The sequence below is a fragment of the Geosmithia morbida genome, assembly GCF_012550715.1.
Source record: "Geosmithia morbida isolate 1262 chromosome Unknown scaffold_6, whole genome shotgun sequence".
Lineage (NCBI taxonomy): Eukaryota > Fungi > Ascomycota > Sordariomycetes > Hypocreales > Bionectriaceae > Geosmithia > Geosmithia morbida.
In genome coordinates this window covers 250,425-270,674 of record NW_023336193.1, presented here as the reverse complement: position 1 = coordinate 270,674, position 20,250 = coordinate 250,425, and the positions used below count along the sequence as shown (strand labels likewise).

General features: G+C 58.5%; 5 protein-coding genes across 5 annotated transcripts; 2 read left to right on the top strand and 3 right to left on the bottom strand.

Moving 5' to 3' along the window:
- Positions 1-877: 877 nt before the first annotated feature.
- GMORB2_6555 (ADP-ribosylation factor-like protein 8) lies at positions 878-1,802 on the bottom strand (the record flags this gene model as incomplete). Its single annotated transcript, XM_035468525.1, has 4 exons — positions 878-1,286; positions 1,432-1,451; positions 1,589-1,661; positions 1,753-1,802. The coding sequence occupies 4 exons, from the start codon at positions 1,800-1,802 to the stop codon at positions 878-880; spliced, it is 552 nt and encodes a 183-aa protein (XP_035321659.1).
- A 4,635-nt stretch (positions 1,803-6,437) lies between these two features.
- On the top strand, positions 6,438-10,317 carry GMORB2_6554 (uncharacterized protein; the record flags this gene model as incomplete). Its single annotated transcript, XM_035468524.1, has 2 exons — positions 6,438-6,938; positions 7,081-10,317. The coding sequence occupies 2 exons, from the start codon at positions 6,438-6,440 to the stop codon at positions 10,315-10,317; spliced, it is 3,738 nt and encodes a 1,245-aa protein (XP_035321658.1).
- Positions 10,318-10,823: 506 nt separating this feature from the next.
- On the bottom strand, positions 10,824-13,400 carry GMORB2_6553 (Fungal specific transcription factor domain; the record flags this gene model as incomplete). Its single annotated transcript, XM_035468523.1, has 3 exons — positions 10,824-12,761; positions 12,878-13,106; positions 13,189-13,400. The coding sequence occupies 3 exons, from the start codon at positions 13,398-13,400 to the stop codon at positions 10,824-10,826; spliced, it is 2,379 nt and encodes a 792-aa protein (XP_035321657.1).
- A 763-nt stretch (positions 13,401-14,163) lies between these two features.
- On the top strand, positions 14,164-15,899 carry GMORB2_6552 (putative arabinose efflux permease, MFS family; the record flags this gene model as incomplete). The annotated part of the gene is made up of 5 exons (XM_035468522.1): positions 14,164-14,204; positions 14,282-14,498; positions 14,640-15,458; positions 15,583-15,680; positions 15,746-15,899. The coding sequence occupies 5 exons, from the start codon at positions 14,164-14,166 to the stop codon at positions 15,897-15,899; spliced, it is 1,329 nt and encodes a 442-aa protein (XP_035321656.1).
- Positions 15,900-16,161: 262 nt separating this feature from the next.
- Positions 16,162-19,773, bottom strand: GMORB2_6551 (ATP-dependent RNA helicase DHX8/PRP22; the record flags this gene model as incomplete). The annotated part of the gene is made up of 1 exon (XM_035468521.1): positions 16,162-19,773. The coding sequence occupies one exon, from the start codon at positions 19,771-19,773 to the stop codon at positions 16,162-16,164; it is 3,612 nt and encodes a 1,203-aa protein (XP_035321655.1).
- Between the last annotated feature and the right edge of the window lie 477 nt (positions 19,774-20,250).

Sequence of the window (20,250 nt, the reverse complement as noted above, 5' to 3'; positions counted from 1 at the left end):
AGAACCGCATTCTTCATTAACCAGCTGTATATCCCGCCATCGCCTTTTGCTCTCCTGATTCCCCCCTCATAACTGATGCGTTGCCTCCTTCCTCTACCGCCCGATCCCTCGTGATATTCGACCGTCTGATATCCACAGTGACAGGTGAAGACAAACGCCATCTACGATGTATTCGCCACGCCAACCACTCATATTCACCAATGGCGTCTCTCTCCCCCCTCAGCGCCCAATGAATTACTACGGAAAACGACATTAGATCACTAGGAGGTTCGACGCCTCGCGTGGGAAGTCGTCATAAGTCGTCAATCATTAACTGCCCGCAATCTGAGCGAAGCCTACCACAACTCTTCTTGTATAATCCAAAACGATGCGAGCCACCAAATCCGACTCCGATAAAAAAAATAAAATCGAAATCGCCGCCGGGAGACGATGCCTCGTGAAATGGCTGCACTCGTGGGCCATGAAGCTATATACATGACGTTCACGCGCCAATGCCGAAAACATGGCTCCATGTCAACCATCTCCACCACCAACCCTCTCTTTGCTGCCGCGTCATCCTGCCCGCGGGGCCATGCCACGGTGTCGCGGCCTCTTTATTCGTTCTTAAATCTGTGTCCCATTTTTGGTTCCCTCCGGAAAACGCCTCCGGTCGACGCCTCGTCATGATCCGGTAACACGCTATTACAAAAACCCACGCTTCGGCTATTGGAATCAGGGCAGCTGCCCAAACAAGAAAAGAGAGGAGGGGTCAAGGTCCCAGACACCACGCACAAAGCATAAACGAAAAGAGAAGAGGAAAAAGAGAAAAAAAAAAGAAAGAGCAAACAGCCATCCATTACCGTCCGTTACCGTTCAATCGATGCTAAAGAATCCCGTGTCAACGGGTGGCATACTTCATCAGAAACTGTACTACGGCTTCCAGATTCGTCTCCTCCTTGGCACTGATACCGTAACAGCACACCTCGCGGCCCTTGACAGTGCTGAGTTCGAGGACGTCGATCAGCTCATCGACGGACATGATGTGAGGAAGATCGGACTTGTTACCCAGGACCAGGAGAGGAATGCCAATGAGCGTATGGTTGCTCATAAGGGCGTGGAGTTCATCCCTGGCCTGAGGTATCAGCTCGGTATCGGCAATGTCGACAATGAAGACTATAGCGTTCACGCCGCGACAGTACCTCTCCCACATGTTGCGGAACCGGGGCTGGCCACCAATGTCCCAGCATTTGAGTGAAACGTGTCCCCGTTGCACACGCTTCATATTGAAACCCACAGTCGGGATGGAGCTACAATAAACACCACTCGTCAGCCTCTTGTCATATCGGGGACTTCGGATCAGGAATCCCAAAACGGTGACCGCTCATATCACCTCCCCCGGTTCGTGTTTCCAGTTTGTGGGGGATGGCGACATGGTGATACGGCTGCACTTACTCAAGCGTGAATTCTCCTCCCTACAGGACAGGTCATGGGTCAGCATCAGCCAAAATTTCTGCGGGGTATCTGGACTTGAGAACGAGGAGCGGGATGCGGGATGCGGGATGTGGGGTGCGGGGCGCAAGCTGGGAGGCCAGCACTATGTTCAACGTACAGCAAGGACTCTGAGGAGCGATGTCTTGCCAGCATTCTGCAAGCCGACCATTGTCACCTCCATCTCGAGCGACCTGGTTGGTTGTCAGCTATTAACGAACTATGACGGCGACGGACGAAATCGATACAAGGTTCAGGGACCTCGAACGGCGCGAAATGACTTACCAGAAAGTTCTCAAGAGCCAGTCGTACACGCGCCGAAATATGCCAGCCATGTCGATAATCGTATATTGGATTTCGGATAACAGATCGGGACGAAGCTTCTCTGTGAGAGGGCACGAGCGGCCTAAAGCTTAAGCAGCGGCGAATCGAGACGGCAGCAGACAGGTTTGATGGGGAGGGTGCTAAAAGAAAGAGGTCCAGACGAAGAGCAATGAAGAAGAAGAAGAAGAAAGAGGATAGGGAGAATGAAGAGAAGCGAGAAACCCTCGTCGCGCGTGCGGGAACAAAGAGTGCAACAGACAATCTGTCTCGTCTGCTTTTCTTTTTCTTCTCCCTTTTGTCTTGTTTCCTTTGTACCGGGCGGGCAAGGACAGGCGATTTGACTGGTGTGGTTCGTCGGTGTTCGAACCACGTGCGTGCGATGAAGCTCAAAAGAGTCGAGATTGTATCTGGCGTCGGGCAGAGAAAAAAAAGAGGAAGAGAGGGGGGGGGGGAAGGATCGTCACATACGAGTTGTTGGTTCCCGGTGGGGTTGCAACTCGTAAATATAATCGGGTAAGGTGACGAAGGGCGACAACCAAGACGACCGGGGGGAGGGGAGGGGAGCTATATGTGGTATCAAAGAGAGCACGTCTTCAAGAGAATATGTGAACGGAGATGAAAGCGGCGACGGCGGCGGCGGGAAGGTCGAGACAGGTCTCGGATGGTCAGGGTTGGGCGGCGGACCTTGTCAAAGGTGAGCGGTAAGGGACTGGATGGCCCATGCACAGACGTACGACTGGCGGCAACCCGGGGATGATGGCGGCGGGAGAGGGACTGCGGGTGGATTCCACTTTTCCCCTTCAGTTCTTTTCTTTTTCTTTTTCTTTTTTTTCTTGTCTGTTTTGTTGTATGTCGTTTGTGTGTGTGTGTGTGTGTGTGTGTATTTTGTTGCGACACTGGCGCGTAGATGATGTTTGAGGAGGAAGCGTACAAGAGGAAATGGGAAACGATTGATGGAAGAGGAGGAGGAGGAGGAGGGGCAGCTCTGGTTGCCCATGGGTGGCGGCGGTAGCGACCGGTGACGCTGACGGGTATTGAGAAAGTGTTGTTAAGAGCGCGTGTGTGTTAAGGCTGGTAGTGGCCTGGAGGCTAGACCTAGAGGGTAGAGTTGGCGAGTGCAACCACTGGGCTGGGGCTGTTGGGTCCTGTTTGTCCTCGGCCACGGGGCATCTGGCTCTACTGGAGGGCTGTGGGCGTCAGTGGGCCGTGAACGTCGTTCGGCATGTATAGGCAGCTATAGACAGTACCCGTGGAGTCACAGTGCCCGTGCGGTGCAGGCCGGGCCTACCTGTCACGGCAATACTGGACCTGGAGGTTCCATCCAGGCCTGCACCATTGGGAGTTCGAGTGCTATAACTCGGCACCTATGATGTACATGTAGCGCTGCAAGTGATGGCGGGGTGGCTCAGTGGTCATTGCCAGCAGGATAGACAGGCAGCGGCCGGGTGCCTGTGGCTGTGCTGCGTCTAACGGTGCCTGTGGTGCCTGTGATTGTGTTTTGCGTAGCAGTGTTCTACAGTATGACGTAACTCTCCAGCATTTTATTCATTCTACAGTAATCTCTCTCTCTTCAAGACGAGCGTGCCGCCAGGCGTTTCCAGATGTAGTACGAGCGCAATACGGAGCGGTGGTACCTGTAGTAATACTGTATTGGTACCTGTAATAGTAGCCGAGTCCGGTCTTGACTGACCATGTGCGCATCCCATCTTCCAAGCGGGGAATCTACCAACAGCTGAGAGGCCCGCGGACCTTGACCTTGACCCACCTGCACTGGGACGGGCACTGGGACGGGCACTAAATCGGACCGCGCGGGGCATCCATTGGATGAAGGTCAGGACTCTCGGCGACTGAACCCCTCTGTAGGGTAGTGCACGTTTCACTATAGGGATGATGTCAAGTCATGACGTACTGCTCATCCATCTTCCTTCTTCGCTTGCTCCATCTTCGCCTGTTCCAGCTGCTCGAGAGACTCTGGATCCATGCATCAGTGAGTGTGCATGTGCTTGGAGGGAATGAAGAGGGTGTCTGGATGATGGGGGTAGCACTGCCGGCGGGGGGGGAGGGGGGGGGGGGGGGGGGGGGGGGGGGGNTCTTTTCTTTTTCTTTTTCTTTTTTTTCTTGTCTGTTTTGTTGTATGTCGTTTGTGTGTGTGTGTGTGTGTGTGTGTATTTTGTTGCGACACTGGGGGGGGGGGGGTGGTTGAGGTTGGAGCGTACAAGAGGAAATGGGAAACGATTGATGGAAGAGGAGGAGGAGGAGGAGGGGCAGCTCTGGTTGCCCATGGGTGGCGGCGGTAGCGACCGGTGACGCTGACGGGTATTGAGAAAGTGTTGTTAAGAGCGCGTGTGTGTTAAGGCTGGTAGTGGCCTGGAGGCTAGACCTAGAGGGTAGAGTTGGCGAGTGCAACCACTGGGCTGGGGCTGTTGGGTCCTGTTTGTCCTCGGCCACGGGGCATCTGGCTCTACTGGAGGGCTGTGGGCGTCAGTGGGCCGTGAACGTCGTTCGGCATGTATAGGCAGCTATAGACAGTACCCGTGGAGTCACAGTGCCCGTGCGGTGCAGGCCGGGCCTACCTGTCACGGCAATACTGGACCTGGAGGTTCCATCCAGGCCTGCACCATTGGGAGTTCGAGTGCTATAACTCGGCACCTATGATGTACATGTAGCGCTGCAAGTGATGGCGGGGTGGCTCAGTGGTCATTGCCAGCAGGATAGACAGGCAGCGGCCGGGTGCCTGTGGCTGTGCTGCGTCTAACGGTGCCTGTGGTGCCTGTGATTGTGTTTTGCGTAGCAGTGTTCTACAGTATGACGTAACTCTCCAGCATTTTATTCATTCTACAGTAATCTCTCTCTCTTCAAGACGAGCGTGCCGCCAGGCGTTTCCAGATGTAGTACGAGCGCAATACGGAGCGGTGGTACCTGTAGTAATACTGTATTGGTACCTGTAATAGTAGCCGAGTCCGGTCTTGACTGACCATGTGCGCATCCCATCTTCCAAGCGGGGAATCTACCAACAGCTGAGAGGCCCGCGGACCTTGACCTTGACCCACCTGCACTGGGACGGGCACTGGGACGGGCACTAAATCGGACCGCGCGGGGCATCCATTGGATGAAGGTCAGGACTCTCGGCGACTGAACCCCTCTGTAGGGTAGTGCACGTTTCACTATAGGGATGATGTCAAGTCATGACGTACTGCTCATCCATCTTCCTTCTTCGCTTGCTCCATCTTCGCCTGTTCCAGCTGCTCGAGAGACTCTGGATCCATGCATCAGTGAGTGTGCATGTGCTTGGAGGGAATGAAGAGGGTGTCTGGATGATGGGGGTAGCACTGCCGGCGGGGGGGGAGGGGGGGGGGGGGGGGGGGGGGGGGGGGAGGGTACCTGATCATGAGCCGGGACAAGGGTAATGTGGGAGGGTTACTCATGTTTAGAATCGCAGTCTGTAGCCTGTAGGAGAACGCACAGAGAGAGGAAGGGAAGCATGATTCGTCGGGGTTGGGGTTCCTAACTCCCTTGGGAAGATGTCAGCAGATGAGGAATTCCTTTTTTTTTCTTGTCTGTTATTTTTTCCAGGATCTGTTGACCGGGGCTGGGACAGGTGGGCGGCAACGAGAGAGAAGGAGAAGTCATTGTTCCACAACGAACCACTTGTTACTAGAGGGTTCAGACTCGTACTCGACATGTTGGTGATGGCCGGATCTCTATCAGAATACGGGATACGAGCTCTTGATTACTCTGATACTTGCGAGTGTGGAGATGTGTCGTTACTGCTGCTACTACTGCTATTACTATTGATTACTACTATCCACGGTCAACGTGCAACCTTGGGAACTGAAACATGATGGGCCACTGCTACGCCGTGTCCATTCTCGGTGTAAGTCTGGCCATGTGAATGACGGCGTATCGCCTTCCCCCTCCTCCCCTCCCCTCCCCCTCCACTCTACTCCCTCCCTCTCACATAAGAACTCTGCCCTGGATCCTGTCGAACCCTTGTCAAGAAGTGGCGTGCGAGAAGAGAAGAGAAGAGAGAGGAGAGAGGAAAAAGTAATCTGCGTGAAAACTTAAGAGGACAACGGCGGCTAAGATGTTGAAACGACCATGCTGCTGATGCGCGATAAGCCGCAGTACTAGTGACAAAACAGAAATAGTACTGCTCTGAGTGAGAAACCGAGCATCTAGTAGCCGCCGCTGCAGTTGATGAGAGTAGTAGTAGGATGCACACGTGTTTAGCCGAGAGCTTCGTCCACTAATCATCGTGACAATCATACGCTCCCCCCCCGGATATTCGCCTGTTCGTCCCTTTCCTTCTCCACCTCACACCCTTCGCCGCCATGGTGAAAGCAGTAGTGAGGCATCAGATCCTCAAGGTCAGTTACGTATCAATAATAAAACCATTATTCGTACCTGTCAGCAACATGACCCCGCCGTTATCAATCGACCCCACTTATATCGATAAGATTCCATGTGATCTTATCTTATCGCAAGAACTTTTTTTTTTTTAACTTTTGCAACTCCGGCGTCACATTTGGTGATCATTTTCCCCCCCAGCCTAGAGAGGGACACGAGAAAAAAAAAAAAAAGAATACCGGCCTCGGGAAAACTCTACGATACCTGCAACCTCCCTGCTCGCCCTACGACCCTTCACAATGGCCCCGTCGGCCACCGCCCCGACGGATACTCGCTGGGATCACGAGTACAACACCCTCCGCCGCGAGAAGCTGTTCCGCGACCCTCCCGCAGACCACACTGCCTACCCGGCCCTGCAAGAGGCCGTCAACCCTCACATCGAGTCGTTCAACCGCATATTCAGCAGCGGTGACGATGGCGGCTCTGGAAGCCACGGCGGCAGCCTGCTGGCTCACGCCCTGGCAGACATTGGCACCAAGACCTTCCTCGACGGAGACGACTCCATGGACACGGGGTCTCGTAATGTCCTGACCATCCGATTCAAGGATGTGGCACTCCAGAGGCCCCAGGTGCCGCCCTCAAACAAGCTCGCCAAGAACAGGGAGATTCTCCCCGCAGAGTGCAGGGAGCGCCACGTCACCTACCGTGGTAGGCTGTCGGCCACGCTCGAGTACTCTATCAATGGGGGAGATCCCGTCGAGTTTGTCCGTGAGCTGGGACAGGTGCCGATCATGCTCAAGGTACGTTTTCAGCAGCCAGACCTCATACCTGCTCACGTCTAGAGGGACAAAGACTGCGGGAAGGACGAGAAAAAACCAGGAAAAAAAACCAGAGAGAGACCTCCCCAGACAAGACGAAAACGCTGACCTGACCCCTCCCAAGTCCAACCGTTGCCACCTCGAAAGCAACTCCCCACAGCAGCTCGTCAACCGCAAGGAAGAGTCCGAGGAGCTGGGTGGCTACTTCATCGTCAACGGAATCGAAAAGATCATCCGCATGCTCCAGCTCAACAAGCGCAACTTCCCCATGGCTATCAACCGCCCTAGCTTCCAGAACCGAGGACCGGGATACTCGTCCTACGGCATCATCATGAGGTCCGTCCGGCCCGACGAGACGTCGCAGACCAACGTGCTGCACTACCTCAACGACGGCAACATGACATTCCGCTTCTCGTGGCGCAAGAACGAGTACCTGGTGCCCGTCATGATGATCCTCAAGGCGCTGGTGGACACCAACGACGGCGAGATCTTCGAAACGCTCGTGGGCCCAGCGGGGACCAAGGCGTCGGAGAACGTCTTCCTGACGGACCGAGTCGAGCTGCTGCTGCGCACGTACAAGACGTACCAGCTGTACACCAAGTCGGAGACGCGCGCGTTCCTGGGCTCCAAGTTCCGCGTCGTCCTGGGCGTGCCCGAGACCATGACCGACTACGAGGTCGGCACCGAGTTCCTGCGCCGCATCGTCCTCGTCCACCTCGGCAACATCGACGTCACGCCCGAGCAGGACGCCGACAAGTTCCGCATGCTGCTGCTCATGATCCGCAAGCTGTACGCCCTCGTGGCCGGCGAGTGCGCCGTCGACAACCCCGACGCCCTGCAGCACCAGGAGATCCTGCTCGGCGGCTTCCTCTACGGCCAGATCCTCAAGGAGCGCCTCGACGAGTTCCTCAGCGTCAGCGTCCGCGCCTCCATCCGTGACTACCTCCGCCGCCACGCCGCCGTGCGCTTCACCTCGGAGGACTGGCGCAGGGACTTCCCCAACACGATCTTCCGCAAGGCCAACGAGAACCTGGGTACCCTGCTCGAGTACTTCTTGTCGACGGGTAACCTGCAGAGTCCCTCGGGCCTGGACCTGCAGCAGACGGCCGGCTTCACCGTCGTGGCCGAGAAGCTCAACTTCCTGCGCTTCATCAGCCACTTTCGCATGGTCCACCGCGGCGCCTTCTTCGCCCAGCTCAAGACGACGGCCGTGCGCAAGCTGCTGCCCGAGTCGTGGGGCTTCATGTGCCCCGTCCACACGCCCGACGGCGCCCCCTGCGGCCTGCTGAACCACCTGGCCCACAAGTGCAGGATCATGACCGACTCGGCCGACGCGCGCCGCGTGCCCGCCCTGGTCGCCGAGCTGGGCGTCGTGGCTTCGTCGTCGGCCTCGACCGACGAGTTCGTCCCCGTCGTCCTCGACGGGAGGCTCCTGGGCTTCTGCACGCCCAAGGAGGCGGTCCGCATCTCCGACTGCCTGCGCCACTGGAAGGTCGAGGGCACCCACGGCGTGCCGCTGCATCTCGAGGTCGGCTACGTCCCGCCCTCGCACGGCGGTTCGTACCCCGGCATCTTCATGGCGTCGACCCCGGCACGCATGGTGCGGCCGGTCAAGTACCTGCCCCTGCAGGAGGAGGACTTTGTCGGACCCTACGAGCAGCCGTACATGACGATTGCCGTGGTGCCGCACGAGATCGAGTCGGGCCGGTCCACGCACGTCGAGTTCGACCCGACCAACATGCTGTCGATCCTGGCCAACATGACGCCGTTCTCCGACTTCAACCAGTCGCCGCGCAACATGTACCAGTGCCAGATGGGTAAGCAGACGATGGGCACGCCCGGCGCCGCCATCCGGCACCGGACCGACAACAAGTCGTACCGTCTGCAGACGGGCCAGACGCCCATCGTGCGCGCCCCGCTGCACAACACGTACGGCTTCGACAACTTCCCCAACGGCACCAACGCCGTGGTGGCCGTCATCTCGTACACGGGATACGACATGGACGACGCCATGATCCTCAACAAGTCGGCGCACGAGCGCGGCTTCGGCCACGGCACAATCTACAAGACCAAGAAGGTGTCGCTCAAGGACGACTCGCGCACCAAGGCCAGCAAGAGCGTGACCAAGGCCTTCGGGTTCGCGCCGCACAGCCACGTGCCGGCGTCGTACCAGGGCATGCTGGACGACGACGGCCTCCCGCACATCGGGCGGATGGTGAGCGAGGGCGACGTCCTGTGCGCCTGGCACACGGTCACGCCCGACTACAACGGCAACCTCGTCAACCTGGACGGGCAGACGCACTACGAGAAGTACAAGGAGGCCGAGACGGCCTTTGTGGAGGAGGTGCGGCTGATCGGGGCCGAGACGGGCAACGAGCCGCTGCAGACCATCTCGCTCAAGCTGCGGGTGCCGCGCGCGCCCATCATCGGCGACAAGTTCTCGTCGCGCCACGGACAGAAGGGTGTGGCGTCCCAGAAGTGGCCGGCGGTGGACATGCCGTTCTCGGAGTCGGGGATACAGCCGGACATCATCATCAACCCGCACGCGTTCCCGTCGCGCATGACGATCGGCATGTTCGTCGAGTCGCTGGCCGGCAAGGCCGGCGCGCTGCACGGCCTGGCCCAGGACTCGACGCCCTTCCGCTTCAGCGAGGAGAACACGGCGGCCGAGTACTTTGGGCACCAGCTGGTCAAGGCCGGGTACAGCTACCACGGGAACGAGCCCATGTACTCGGGCATCACGGGCGAGGAGCTGGGCGCGGACATCTACATCGGCGTCGTGTACTACCAGCGTCTGCGCCACATGGTCAACGACAAGTTCCAGGTGCGCACGACGGGACCGGTGGTGCCGACGACGGGCCAGCCCATCAAGGGCCGCAAGCGCGGAGGAGGTATCCGAGTCGGAGAGATGGAGCGCGACGCCCTCCTGGCCCACGGCACGGCCTTCCTCCTCCAGGACCGCCTGCTCAACTGCTCCGACTACACGCGGTCGTGGATCTGCCGCCGCTGCGGGTCCTTCCTGTCCGTCCAGCCCACCGTCTCCCAGTTCGGCGGCCCGTCGTCCTCGTCCTCGTCCAGGAAGCGCAGCGCCCCGCAGACCGTCCGCTGCCGCGGCTGCGCCGTCCGACTCGACGCCGGCGCCGGCATCGACCTCACCGAGATCCAGGGCGAGATCTGGGAGGACGGTCAGGGTCACTCGTGGGTCGGCGGCGACGACACCACCCAGATCGTCGTGCCCGGCGCCCTCAAATATCTCGACGTAGAGCTGGCCGCCATGGGCGTCAAGCTCAAGTATCGTATCGACAAGGGTGATGAGCCGAGAAAGGGACCGCTCAGGCCTGCTAAGCCGATTTCGGTTTAACGGGTTCCTCCCCTCTCTCTCTCTTCTTTCCTATCTGATGCAAAAAGGTTCTATCTGTCTCATTTGATGTTTTTCTTTTTTTTTCTTTTTGATGAGGATGAATCGAAAAAAAAAAGGGGGGGGGGGAAGAATTGAACGTTTGGCATATTAAATGTTTTCATATGTACCATTGGTGTATGTTTTTTCTTGTCCATCAACACTTGGCAATTGAAAGAAATCGACGAAACAAAAAAAAAGAGGTCCTTATGGGATGTGCATATGTGCATCCACTGTGAAAACATGTGATTGAAATGGTGCTTGATATAAAGACAAGTGCGGTACGTAGACAAGTGTGATTCTATTATAGACAAGGGGTATCGAGTATTATTATTATCATCATGTAGACAAGTGGTGTCATGCATGTATCACTGGTAGACAAAGTGGTATTGGTATGTAGACAAGAGTCCATCTTCATAAGGACGGGCCAGGGTATATTGATATCCCATCCGTAATATCATGTAATAGAATTACAAAACACCCCGACAGTTATCGAGATCGGTAAACAGCTGTATCCAGTCCTCACCCCCAGGCACGACACCTACGAAATCGTGCCAGGAGATATCGCCGAACGCGAGCTGCGCACATGCACCATCAGCAGGCAGGACGCCGTCCCCCTGAAACTGCTGCTGCTGTCCCGTCCAGTGCACCTCATCAGCCACACCCGCCGTCGTCGCGGCGTCGTCCTGCGCGGCATCATCAGCCGGTCCGACACTGCTCTCACCACCGCGATTGCTACCGGCGGGGGGGTGGGGTTGGATGACGGCGACGACGCCGTCGCCGCCGCCCGTCTCCGCCGGCGTCCTGAAGCGCTGCATGATGTTCCCTAGACGGTGCAGTAGCCTGGAACCCCACGACGACTCGCGTCCGACGCGGCTGAGCGTGTCGAAGGCATCCTGGAGGAGCTTCCTGCGCGGGTCCCCGGCTTCGGTGTGGTGACCGAAATCCGGGTCGGAGCAGACGATCAGGCACGACTGGAAGAAGTGGGCCAGAACTACGCCAGAGGAAGCGGCGAGGGACTCTGTCGTCGTCGTCGTCGTCGCCGTCGTCGTCGCCGTCGTCGTGGGCGTGCTGGTGCCGGTGTCGCCGCCGCCGGTATCAGTCGCCAGCATGGCCTTGAGGATCGAGGTGGACACCTGGACTGCCGAGCGGGCGCTCTCGAGGCACCGGTGTCGGAAAACGAGGAAGCGAGCGTCCGAGTCGGGGACGCGCGACGAAAGAAACGTCCAGAGGAAGCGGGCGCGGCGGGCGTTCAGGGCCACGTGCAGCAAGTTTACCTGGATGGTGTACTGTTTCGTTGCCGTCGTGGTGTCGTCGTGGTTGTCGTCGCCGTCGCCGTCGCCGTCTAGGAAGAGTAGGCTGCGCGGCAAGTCGGCGAGGGGCTGCTCAAACAGCCTGTCCAGACGGAGGACCTGGTCGAACGGGAGGTCGTCGACGTCACCGGCCTCGAGGGGCATGGCGTCTGCTATCTCGCGGCAGATTTCGGCGGCGCGGATCCGCAGGAGGAGATGGGTCACTGACGTATGGGTGGTAGAGGGTGTCGGCGGTGGCGGCGGCTGCCGTCGCCGTTGTTGCCGTTGACGTCGATGGACAGGAGGCACCTTCTGGGCGGTGGACATGGCGTCGAGGACCGTGTCGTCAATGTCCAGGGGTCGGCGGACGGCCATGTGGCGCGGGTGGATGGTGTAGGTCCTGTCAAAGGTGCCGCCCATGCAAGACATGCACCAGTCCGTGCCGACGAGGTACCACCATATGCGGCGCTTGATCTCGAGCGTCGCCGCGTCGCCATCGCCGTCGTCGCGGCACCCGCGCGTCGGGTGGTCCACCAGGTGCAGGCCCATGTCGCGCGCCATGGAGATGCTCGCCGTCACCGCGCCGCGCATGTTGGACGTGTACCCTTCCACATCGTACAGGACGTCGTTGAGGACCATGCGCGCCTGCAGGCCCTCAAGCGTCGGGCGCTCGTCGCATCGGCCGAGTATCTCCCACGCTTCACGGATCCAGTCACCCGGCCGCTTCTGCTCCTGCTGCTGCTGCTGCTGCTGCTGCCGTCGGGGTTGTGACAGGAGGAGCGAGGATCCGGTACTCGTCGCCCTCCACGAACTGCAGGCCGCGCAGAAGCTGAGCATGAGCGCCAGGCTCCCCGCGTCCGCCGGCTCTCCCCGCTCGACGGCGCCGTACATGTCTTCCACGCGCGCCACGGTAGAGGCTCGGTGGAACAGCGCGCGCGTGTAAACGCTCGTCTGGAGGTACATGTCCACCAGGGCCTTGGCGCTGGACCGATGCGGCAGCGTGATGCGCCTTCGTCCGGGGGGAGAGTACGGACCCGGCGTACCGCTGACCGGGGCGATAACACCCTCTGGCGAGCAGACGGTGACGTCGACGTAGTCTGTCGTCGATCTCCCGTACTTGAATTTTTTTCCCCCGATTTCTCCGTGTCAGTTCATCATCACACGTCACGCGCACAGGATATTTTCTAGAAAATGTAGGGGTAGAGAGGGAGAGACGGGAGAAGATGACATACTGGGTAACCGACCGAGGGCTGCGTATAGTCTAGCTCGGAAGACATCTTCTGCCTCTGCGTCGTGGTGGTGGTATCCGAGCGTGGCGTATCGTGACCGCGCGCAGAGTCCGTAGCTGCCGGTGTGGGCACGCGGGCGCCGATGTTGAGGGACGACCATGCCGGGCTCGTCGTGCCGAATACGGCTTCCTCCAGGGCACGCAGCCGCGCATCTAATGCCGGGTTGACGGATCTGCAGTTTGCTGTGGGTGAGCATTCGTTGGTGTGTGTGTGTGTATGGGGAGAGGTGGGAGGCAGAGAAGGAAGCTACATACACGATGTCAGCTTGAGAGCGCGGGGGAGTAGAGCCATCAGGCCCGTGACAAGGCAATCCGCGGGTGACGCAGCTTGAGCACGGAATCTCCCTGTTACATTTGAGCTTCTTCGCGCGGCAGTGGTTGCACGATGTCTGAGGCTGGCGTTGACGGCGACGGGTGGAGGTTCCGTGGCTGGCAGTATTATCACTCTTCGTCACTCTGCTCACCATGATTGACGGAGAAGAAGAGCGCACGAGAACCCTGGGGAAGGTGAAGAAGAGAGCACAATGTTTCTTCCTCCTTACAGTGAGGAGGAACGCGGGATGTGGTATTACAAAGTAATCGCCATCGGATGAGGTGAGAGACAAGTATGATGATGCATGTAAGGGGAGGGAAGATGGGGATTGTCCGGATGATCCGCGGAGCCAGAGCGGAGAATCTCACATGCGCAGTTACCATGACTATCACCAACCTACCCACTACGCCTCCTGTCTTGCGGCTGACAGTTTGTGGGAAGACGCCATTGAGGATCTTATCATCCTGGACGATGCCGTGGAAGGGCCAGACATTCCAAGTTGGCCTTCAAGATGACTGGCGGCTATCCAGTCTACATCTGGCGGAACCCTGCCCGGTATACGGCTTAGACGACTTACACGACGCATATCTGCCTGTATTGTGCACAACCATGACGTTCCGTGAGCTTCAATGTCTTTCACATGAAGAGAGACCCGTCCCAGCTCGCATACATTCACCGTGTCCGAGTTCCCATCCTCAACTCTACATCTAGGCCCTCTCCCCCTCGGAGGGTCCGCGGATCGTCCGAGGGGGGAGGGCGGGATGTGAGCAGGCCCTGATCAACAACTCCCACGGTATCGGCAGTATTAATACAGTTTGTTTACTCTGTCTTTCTTGCTTTTCCATCGCAATCAGTCGAGTTTCCAGTATCCCAGTCCGTCATACTCGAGGCTTGCCAATACCATACAGTAATACACGATGGGAGCTCCCCCCGACGCCGACGCCCCTACGGGCTCAAGGTGTGCCGCATACCTACATCATAGTGTTTCTGCAAGCCAAGGAGACGAATTAGCTGACCATGTATCTGTGCAATAAGATTCGAAACCGTCCTGTCCATCGTCGCCGCCTCCCTCGCCCTCGTCAGCAGCGTCGGCTTCCTCAACGCCTTTGGCGTCTTCCAAGATTACTACGAGGAGAACGAGCTCAGGGACAGTTCTGCCTCTGACATATCGTGGATCGGATCCGCCTCCATCTTCTTCCTATTTGCCCTCTCTCCTGTTGCAGGAATCCTGTCTGACAGGATTGGATCTCGTGTACGTGTTTCTTCCTTGCTCTCATCTTTCCTCTCCTGCTCCCCCTCCCCCCCACCCACCAAGATACACACACACACACACACCTGCCCCCCTATCTCCACTCTCCTCCCATCTTTGCCTGTCCTTCTCTGACCGGCATAGATACTCGTCATTTTCGGTTCCATCTTTCAGCTCCTAGCCGTGTTCATGACCTCCCTATGCGGCGAGTATTACCAGTTCTTCCTGGCCCAGGCCGTCCTCCTCGGCGTGTCCATGTCTTTCGTCACCTGGCCGGCCGTGGCGTCCGTGTCGCGCCGCACGCCCAAGCGCCGCGGCCTGGCCCTGGGCATCGTCATCGCCGGCTCCTCCGTGGGCGGCGTCATCTGGCCCGTAGCCCTGCAGAAGCTCCTGTTCGTCCACCGCATAGGCTTCCCCTGGACCATGCGCACCGTCGGCTTCATCATGATGGCCATCCTGATTGTCGTCTGCATCGGTACCTCGGACCCGGCCAGGACTCCAACCCCCGCCCCCGATGTCGAGCAGCAGCAGCGGGCGACAGAGACATCTCAGGAGGAAAGCGTCTACGACGGCAAGAAGAGCAATGATGGGAATGCTCAGCAGAAGAACCGGGGGGGAGGCAAGGCGGAGGATGAGAAGCTCTTTACCAACCCCAACTTCTTGCTGCTGTGCGCTGCCTACGCCCTCGGTTACTTTGGCCTATTTGTCCCCTTCTTCTACGTCTCCATCTACGCTTCCGACGTGGGCGTCTCGTCCGAACTGTCCTTCTACCTCATCTCCATTGTCAATGGCGCTTCGTTCTTCGGCCGCATAGCACCCGGCCACCTCGCCGACTCGCTCGGCCACTTCAACATGGCTGCCCTGGCCATGATGCTCTCGGCCATCATCGCCTTTACCTGGACTGCCGCTACTTCTGCTGCTGGCTTGATTGTCTGGTCTCTGGCTTATGGCTTTGCTTCGGGGGTATGCATCAGTTTGCTTCCATCTCACTCCTCCTTCTCTCTCGACTCAAATCTCCCCGAACCTCTTTCATATGATTTCGTGCCTCGTTTTGTATATCAGTCATTCTCCTAACATCTCTCAACAGGCAATCCTCAGTCTCCAGGGCGCCTGTGCTGGGAAGATGGCCTCCCGTGCCGCTCAGGGTAGAGCCATCGGCGGTCTCACCGGTAGCTTGGCCATCACGTCTGTCCATTCCCCTTCCCTCTCCCTCCTCCTGTATCGGCTGACTGACTGCCTGAGTTGACCAGCGCCCTCGTTGGTACCCCCATTGGCGGCCAGATTGCCACCAACTACGGCTTCCTCCCTCTATCCATGTACGCTGGAGCCACTCTCATGGCCGGAGCCGTCACCATCCTCTTCGCTCGGCTTCGCATCCACCGGGGTGTCTGGGTGGCTTATTAGACTGTGTTGTCCGCAGTCTAATGATGATACCGAGCTGCGTACTTCACCCATGACTTGGTCTCTTGCTCTTGTTGCAGACAGTAGTACGCATGCACTGCTTGCCGGAATCTAGGATAGTCCGTGCTCATATACCATCACTCCAAGCCAGTCTTTACGAGTATAGGTACTTGATAAATCAGATCCATTCGCCAGGTGTCCTACATATTGTGTCTCTCGTCATACTCCTTTTTATAATAGTAACAAAAGCAATTCAAACATATTATCAACCCCACGTACCACCACCACCGCCCCTTCCACCCCTCTTCTGCGCCGACAGTCTCCAGTCATTATCTCCCGCAAACCTGTTATACAGCGGCTGTATCCTCTCGGCCTGCTTCCTCTTGCTGAGCCTGTCCGAGGGCGCGACCTTGAAGAAGGTAGGCGCCGCGTCGACGAGCCACTTGGGCTCTATGCTCGTGGTGTAGTGCATGTACTCCTTCGTGGTGAGGACGAGGGTGTGGTAGATGACCCACTCAGCTTGCTTGCCGAAGAGCGACGAGGAAGGATGGAGGTAGACGGGCGTGCCCTCGATCAGAGTCTTGTAGCCCTCCTGCGGGTCCTTGCGGGCCGCGTTGCGGAAGAAGCCGGCGCAGAGGGCCTGGCGGACGCGCTGGGTGCTCCGGCCGCACGACTCGATCGGGTGGCGGTGGCGCTTCATCGTGTCCTCGAGCTGGTTGCGGATGTCCTTTGCTAGGCGCATGGCGCGCGCCTGGATGAAGTTCTCGAAGCACCACGGGTTGGAGAAGCCGCTCGCCTTCCACGCGTTGTACACGTTCAGCAGCGTAAGATGGTCGCCGTGCGGGTCGTGGAACTTGGCCTTCTTCTGATCCGCCTGCGACTGCTTCTCCTTGGGCCGGTAGAAGACGTTGGGCAGGTTGAGCATCGCCACGATCGAGAGCATCTCGTCCGAGCACCCGTGGTCCACCGCCGCGATCACCACCTTGGCCAGAGACGGCTCCATCGGGAAATCTGCCATGCGCCGACCGAGCCTCGTCAGGAGACCTTCGTCGTCCAGCGCGCCCAGCGCGTACAGCTCCTCCAGCGCCGTGAGCATCGTGTTGATCGGGGGGGGGTCCATGAAGTCGAAGTGGAGCAGGTCGTTGATGCCCATGGCCTTCAGCATCAGGATCGTGAGCGCCAGGTTCTGCCGCTGAATCTCGGGTATCGACGTCGGCAGCATTTCGGACTGGTACGCTGCCTCCGTGTACAGGCGGAAGCACTTGCCCGGTCCGGTGCGGCCGGCTCGGCCGGCCCTCTGGTTGGCCTGTGCTTGCGAGATGGGCGTCACCACCAGCGAGTCCATGCCCAGCTTTGGGTCGTAGGCGTTCTGCTTGACGAAACCCGGGTCGACGACGTAGTAGATGCCGTCAATCGTGATGGACGTCTCGGCGATGTTGGTCGCGATCACCACCTTGCGGCTACCCGGCGGAGCCGGGTCAAAGATCCTGCTCTGCATCTCCGACGGAAGCTGCGAGTAGACGGGCAGGATGACGAGCTCCGGCACGTTCGAACCCAGCGCCTTCATGCGCTCGTGTAATATCTCGCACGCCGTGTCAATCTCCTCCTGGCCCGTTAGAAAGAGCAGGATATCTCCCTTGGGCTCCGTAAGGTGTATCTGCATGACCGTCACGAGCGACGCGTCCAGGTAGTCGGACTCGGGCTCTTTGGAGTACAGAATCTCGACGGGGAACGTGCGGCCGGGAATGGTAAAGATAGGGCACTCGTTAAAGTAGGACGAGAACTTGTCCGCATCCAGCGTCGCAGACGTGACGATGACTTTGAGGTCGGGCCGGCGCCTCAGTGCCTTCTTCAGCAGCGCAAAGAGCACGTCGGTGCTGATCGTGCGCTCGTGGGCCTCGTCTAGCATGATGCACGAGTAGCGTCGAATGTCCGGGTCCAGCAGGATCTCTCGCTGCAGCATACCATCCGTCATATACTTGATCTTGGTGGATGGGCTGGTGCAGTCCTCGAAACGGATCGTGTACCCCACCTCCTCGCCAAGCTTGCATCCAACTTCCTTGGCCACACGGTCCGACACCGACTTAGCCGCCACTCGTCGCGGCTGGGTGCAGCCGATCATGCCGTTCTCTGCGAAGCCAGCTTCGGCAAGGTACTGGGTCAGCTGCGTCGTCTTTCCCGAGCCCGTCTCGCCGACGACGATCATCATCTGGTTCTCCCGCACTGCCTCGATGAGCTGGTTGCGGAAGGCGAAAACGGGGAGCGACTCGCGCTGCTCCTTTATGCTGAGGTTCGACCGTTTGCCGAGAGACTGGCCCATGGGGTTGATGACCTGCTTCCACTCCGGCACAGCCTCGGTCTTCTCCTTGGCCTTGGCGTTGCGGAGGTCCGAGGCAAACTTGCGCTTATCTGGGTCGGCCATGGGGTCCTGCCACTGAGTCGATAGGTTCTCCCTGGACTGTTCCCTCTTGGCCGCTTCGGCCTCCTGCTGCTTCAGCTCCTTCCTCTCCTTGGAGATGGCCGTGCCCGACATGGCGGCGCGGTTCATGGACCCGTCGGGGGCCTTGATCACACGGATAGGCGACAGCTCCAGGGACTGCTTCGTCTGGCCGGCCAGGAAGGGCGGCTCCTCGTCGCGGACCTCGATGTCGACGTCCTCCTCGAGATCCATGTCACCATCGCCGCGCAGGGTGGCGTTGTAGTCCTCCTCAAGGTCAGGGTAGTCCGAGGCCTTGGCAACGCCCGATGCGATCAGCTGTCGTATCTCCCATCGTTCGGGCGACGTCATCCTCTTCTTGTGTTTCTGGGGGGCACCCATTGTGTCGCGCGGCATGGCCGGAGCACTGGTGTCCTGGTAGCGACCGTTCTTTGCACTACCGCCGATGGCCTCCGTGTTGGCGCCCGTCGTCAGCCTGGCCTGGGGTTCCAGGTCCGTTCCCGTCTCCTGATCCACATCCTTCATCGACAATCCCACTCGAGAGCCTTCCACGCTGGTGACCTTGACCCACACCTTCTGGCCTTTGGTTAGGATATCAGAAGGGTGATCGACACGCTGGCCTGTAGCCATGCGCGACACATGGACCAGGCCGTCAACCTTGCCGCGGACGTGGTGCAGGTTCACAAAGGCGCCAAAGTCCTTGACACCTGTGACGTGGCCTTCGTACACCTTGTGAAGTTCCGGTGCGTCGTCGATCTCCGGTTCGGGAGCTGTGCGGAACTTGTCGTCGTCCTCGTAGTCACGGTCAGTCTTGCGCCCCCGGTGGCTCCTGCGCGAGCCTCGGAAGCCATCCCTCCAATCCCCGTCACCTCGATCCTGCGAAGCAGATCTCGAGCGGCGCCTGTCGAGCGTCTTCCTACGTTCGCGGGGAGAACGCGATCTGTCTCTCCTGTGTCTCCTCGACTCCTTTGGGTCGTCGGTGGGGCTCCTGCTCCGCTTTCTCGAGGCTTCCGTTTTCTTCCTCGCTTTTCCTTCGAGTCCCTCCAGGAGAAGGAGGGTGTCGTCGATGGCGTCGCCCCCTCCGGGACCACCATCCACGGCGGCCTTGTCTGGGAGCGACAGGCCGCTAAAGACCTTTTCCTTCTCCTCCATGGTGCGCGAGTGGTGCTCGGGCTCCTGCGCCGCGGCCGCCGACTGCTTCCCCTTCATCTTGGGATGCATGGTCCACACGAGACGGTCTATGCTGTCTACCAGACTGGGGGGGAAGTCGGCGCCGACATTTTCGAGCTTCTTGCGGAATTCATCGGCCGACGCGCTCTCGAGGCGCTGGGAGATGAGGAACTCGGCGAGGGTCTTGTCGCTTATCCCCACATGATTCTGGAGTTCCGAGGTGACCTTTGACACGAGCGATAGAAGCTCGAGGTTCAAAAGGTCGTCCATGGCGACAGATGGAGATGTAAATGGCCAGCAACAGCAAGCCTTGTCGCGTTTTAGCACCTAGATATCTTTATGTACCTACGTACGGGCCTGTCGAACAAAGAAAGACAAGACCCGCTCCCACTCCCCGGAGCGGCAGATTGTCGGCTAAATCCCACTACAGTCCCTCGGCTTATCGCTCTTATCACCAACCTTGGACCCTGGAACACAGCGAGTCCCACGGACCACGGGACCTTTTATTTTATCTTTCAGATGACTCGGCCTTAGCAATCGGGGCCAGCGTTGCGTCATTGCCAGAATGTATAGGCTACGAAGGCAGCCGCTAGAGGTGCCCGCAAGAGGCAGGTATAGGCTACAGGGAGATGGCACCGCCACCACCAGGCAAGTGCCTTCCGTCGTGGTAAATACGGCGAACCCTGTCTCCCATCATCTCGCTTCCCCCCAATCCTTAATCATCATCATCACCTCTTCTCCAGACCA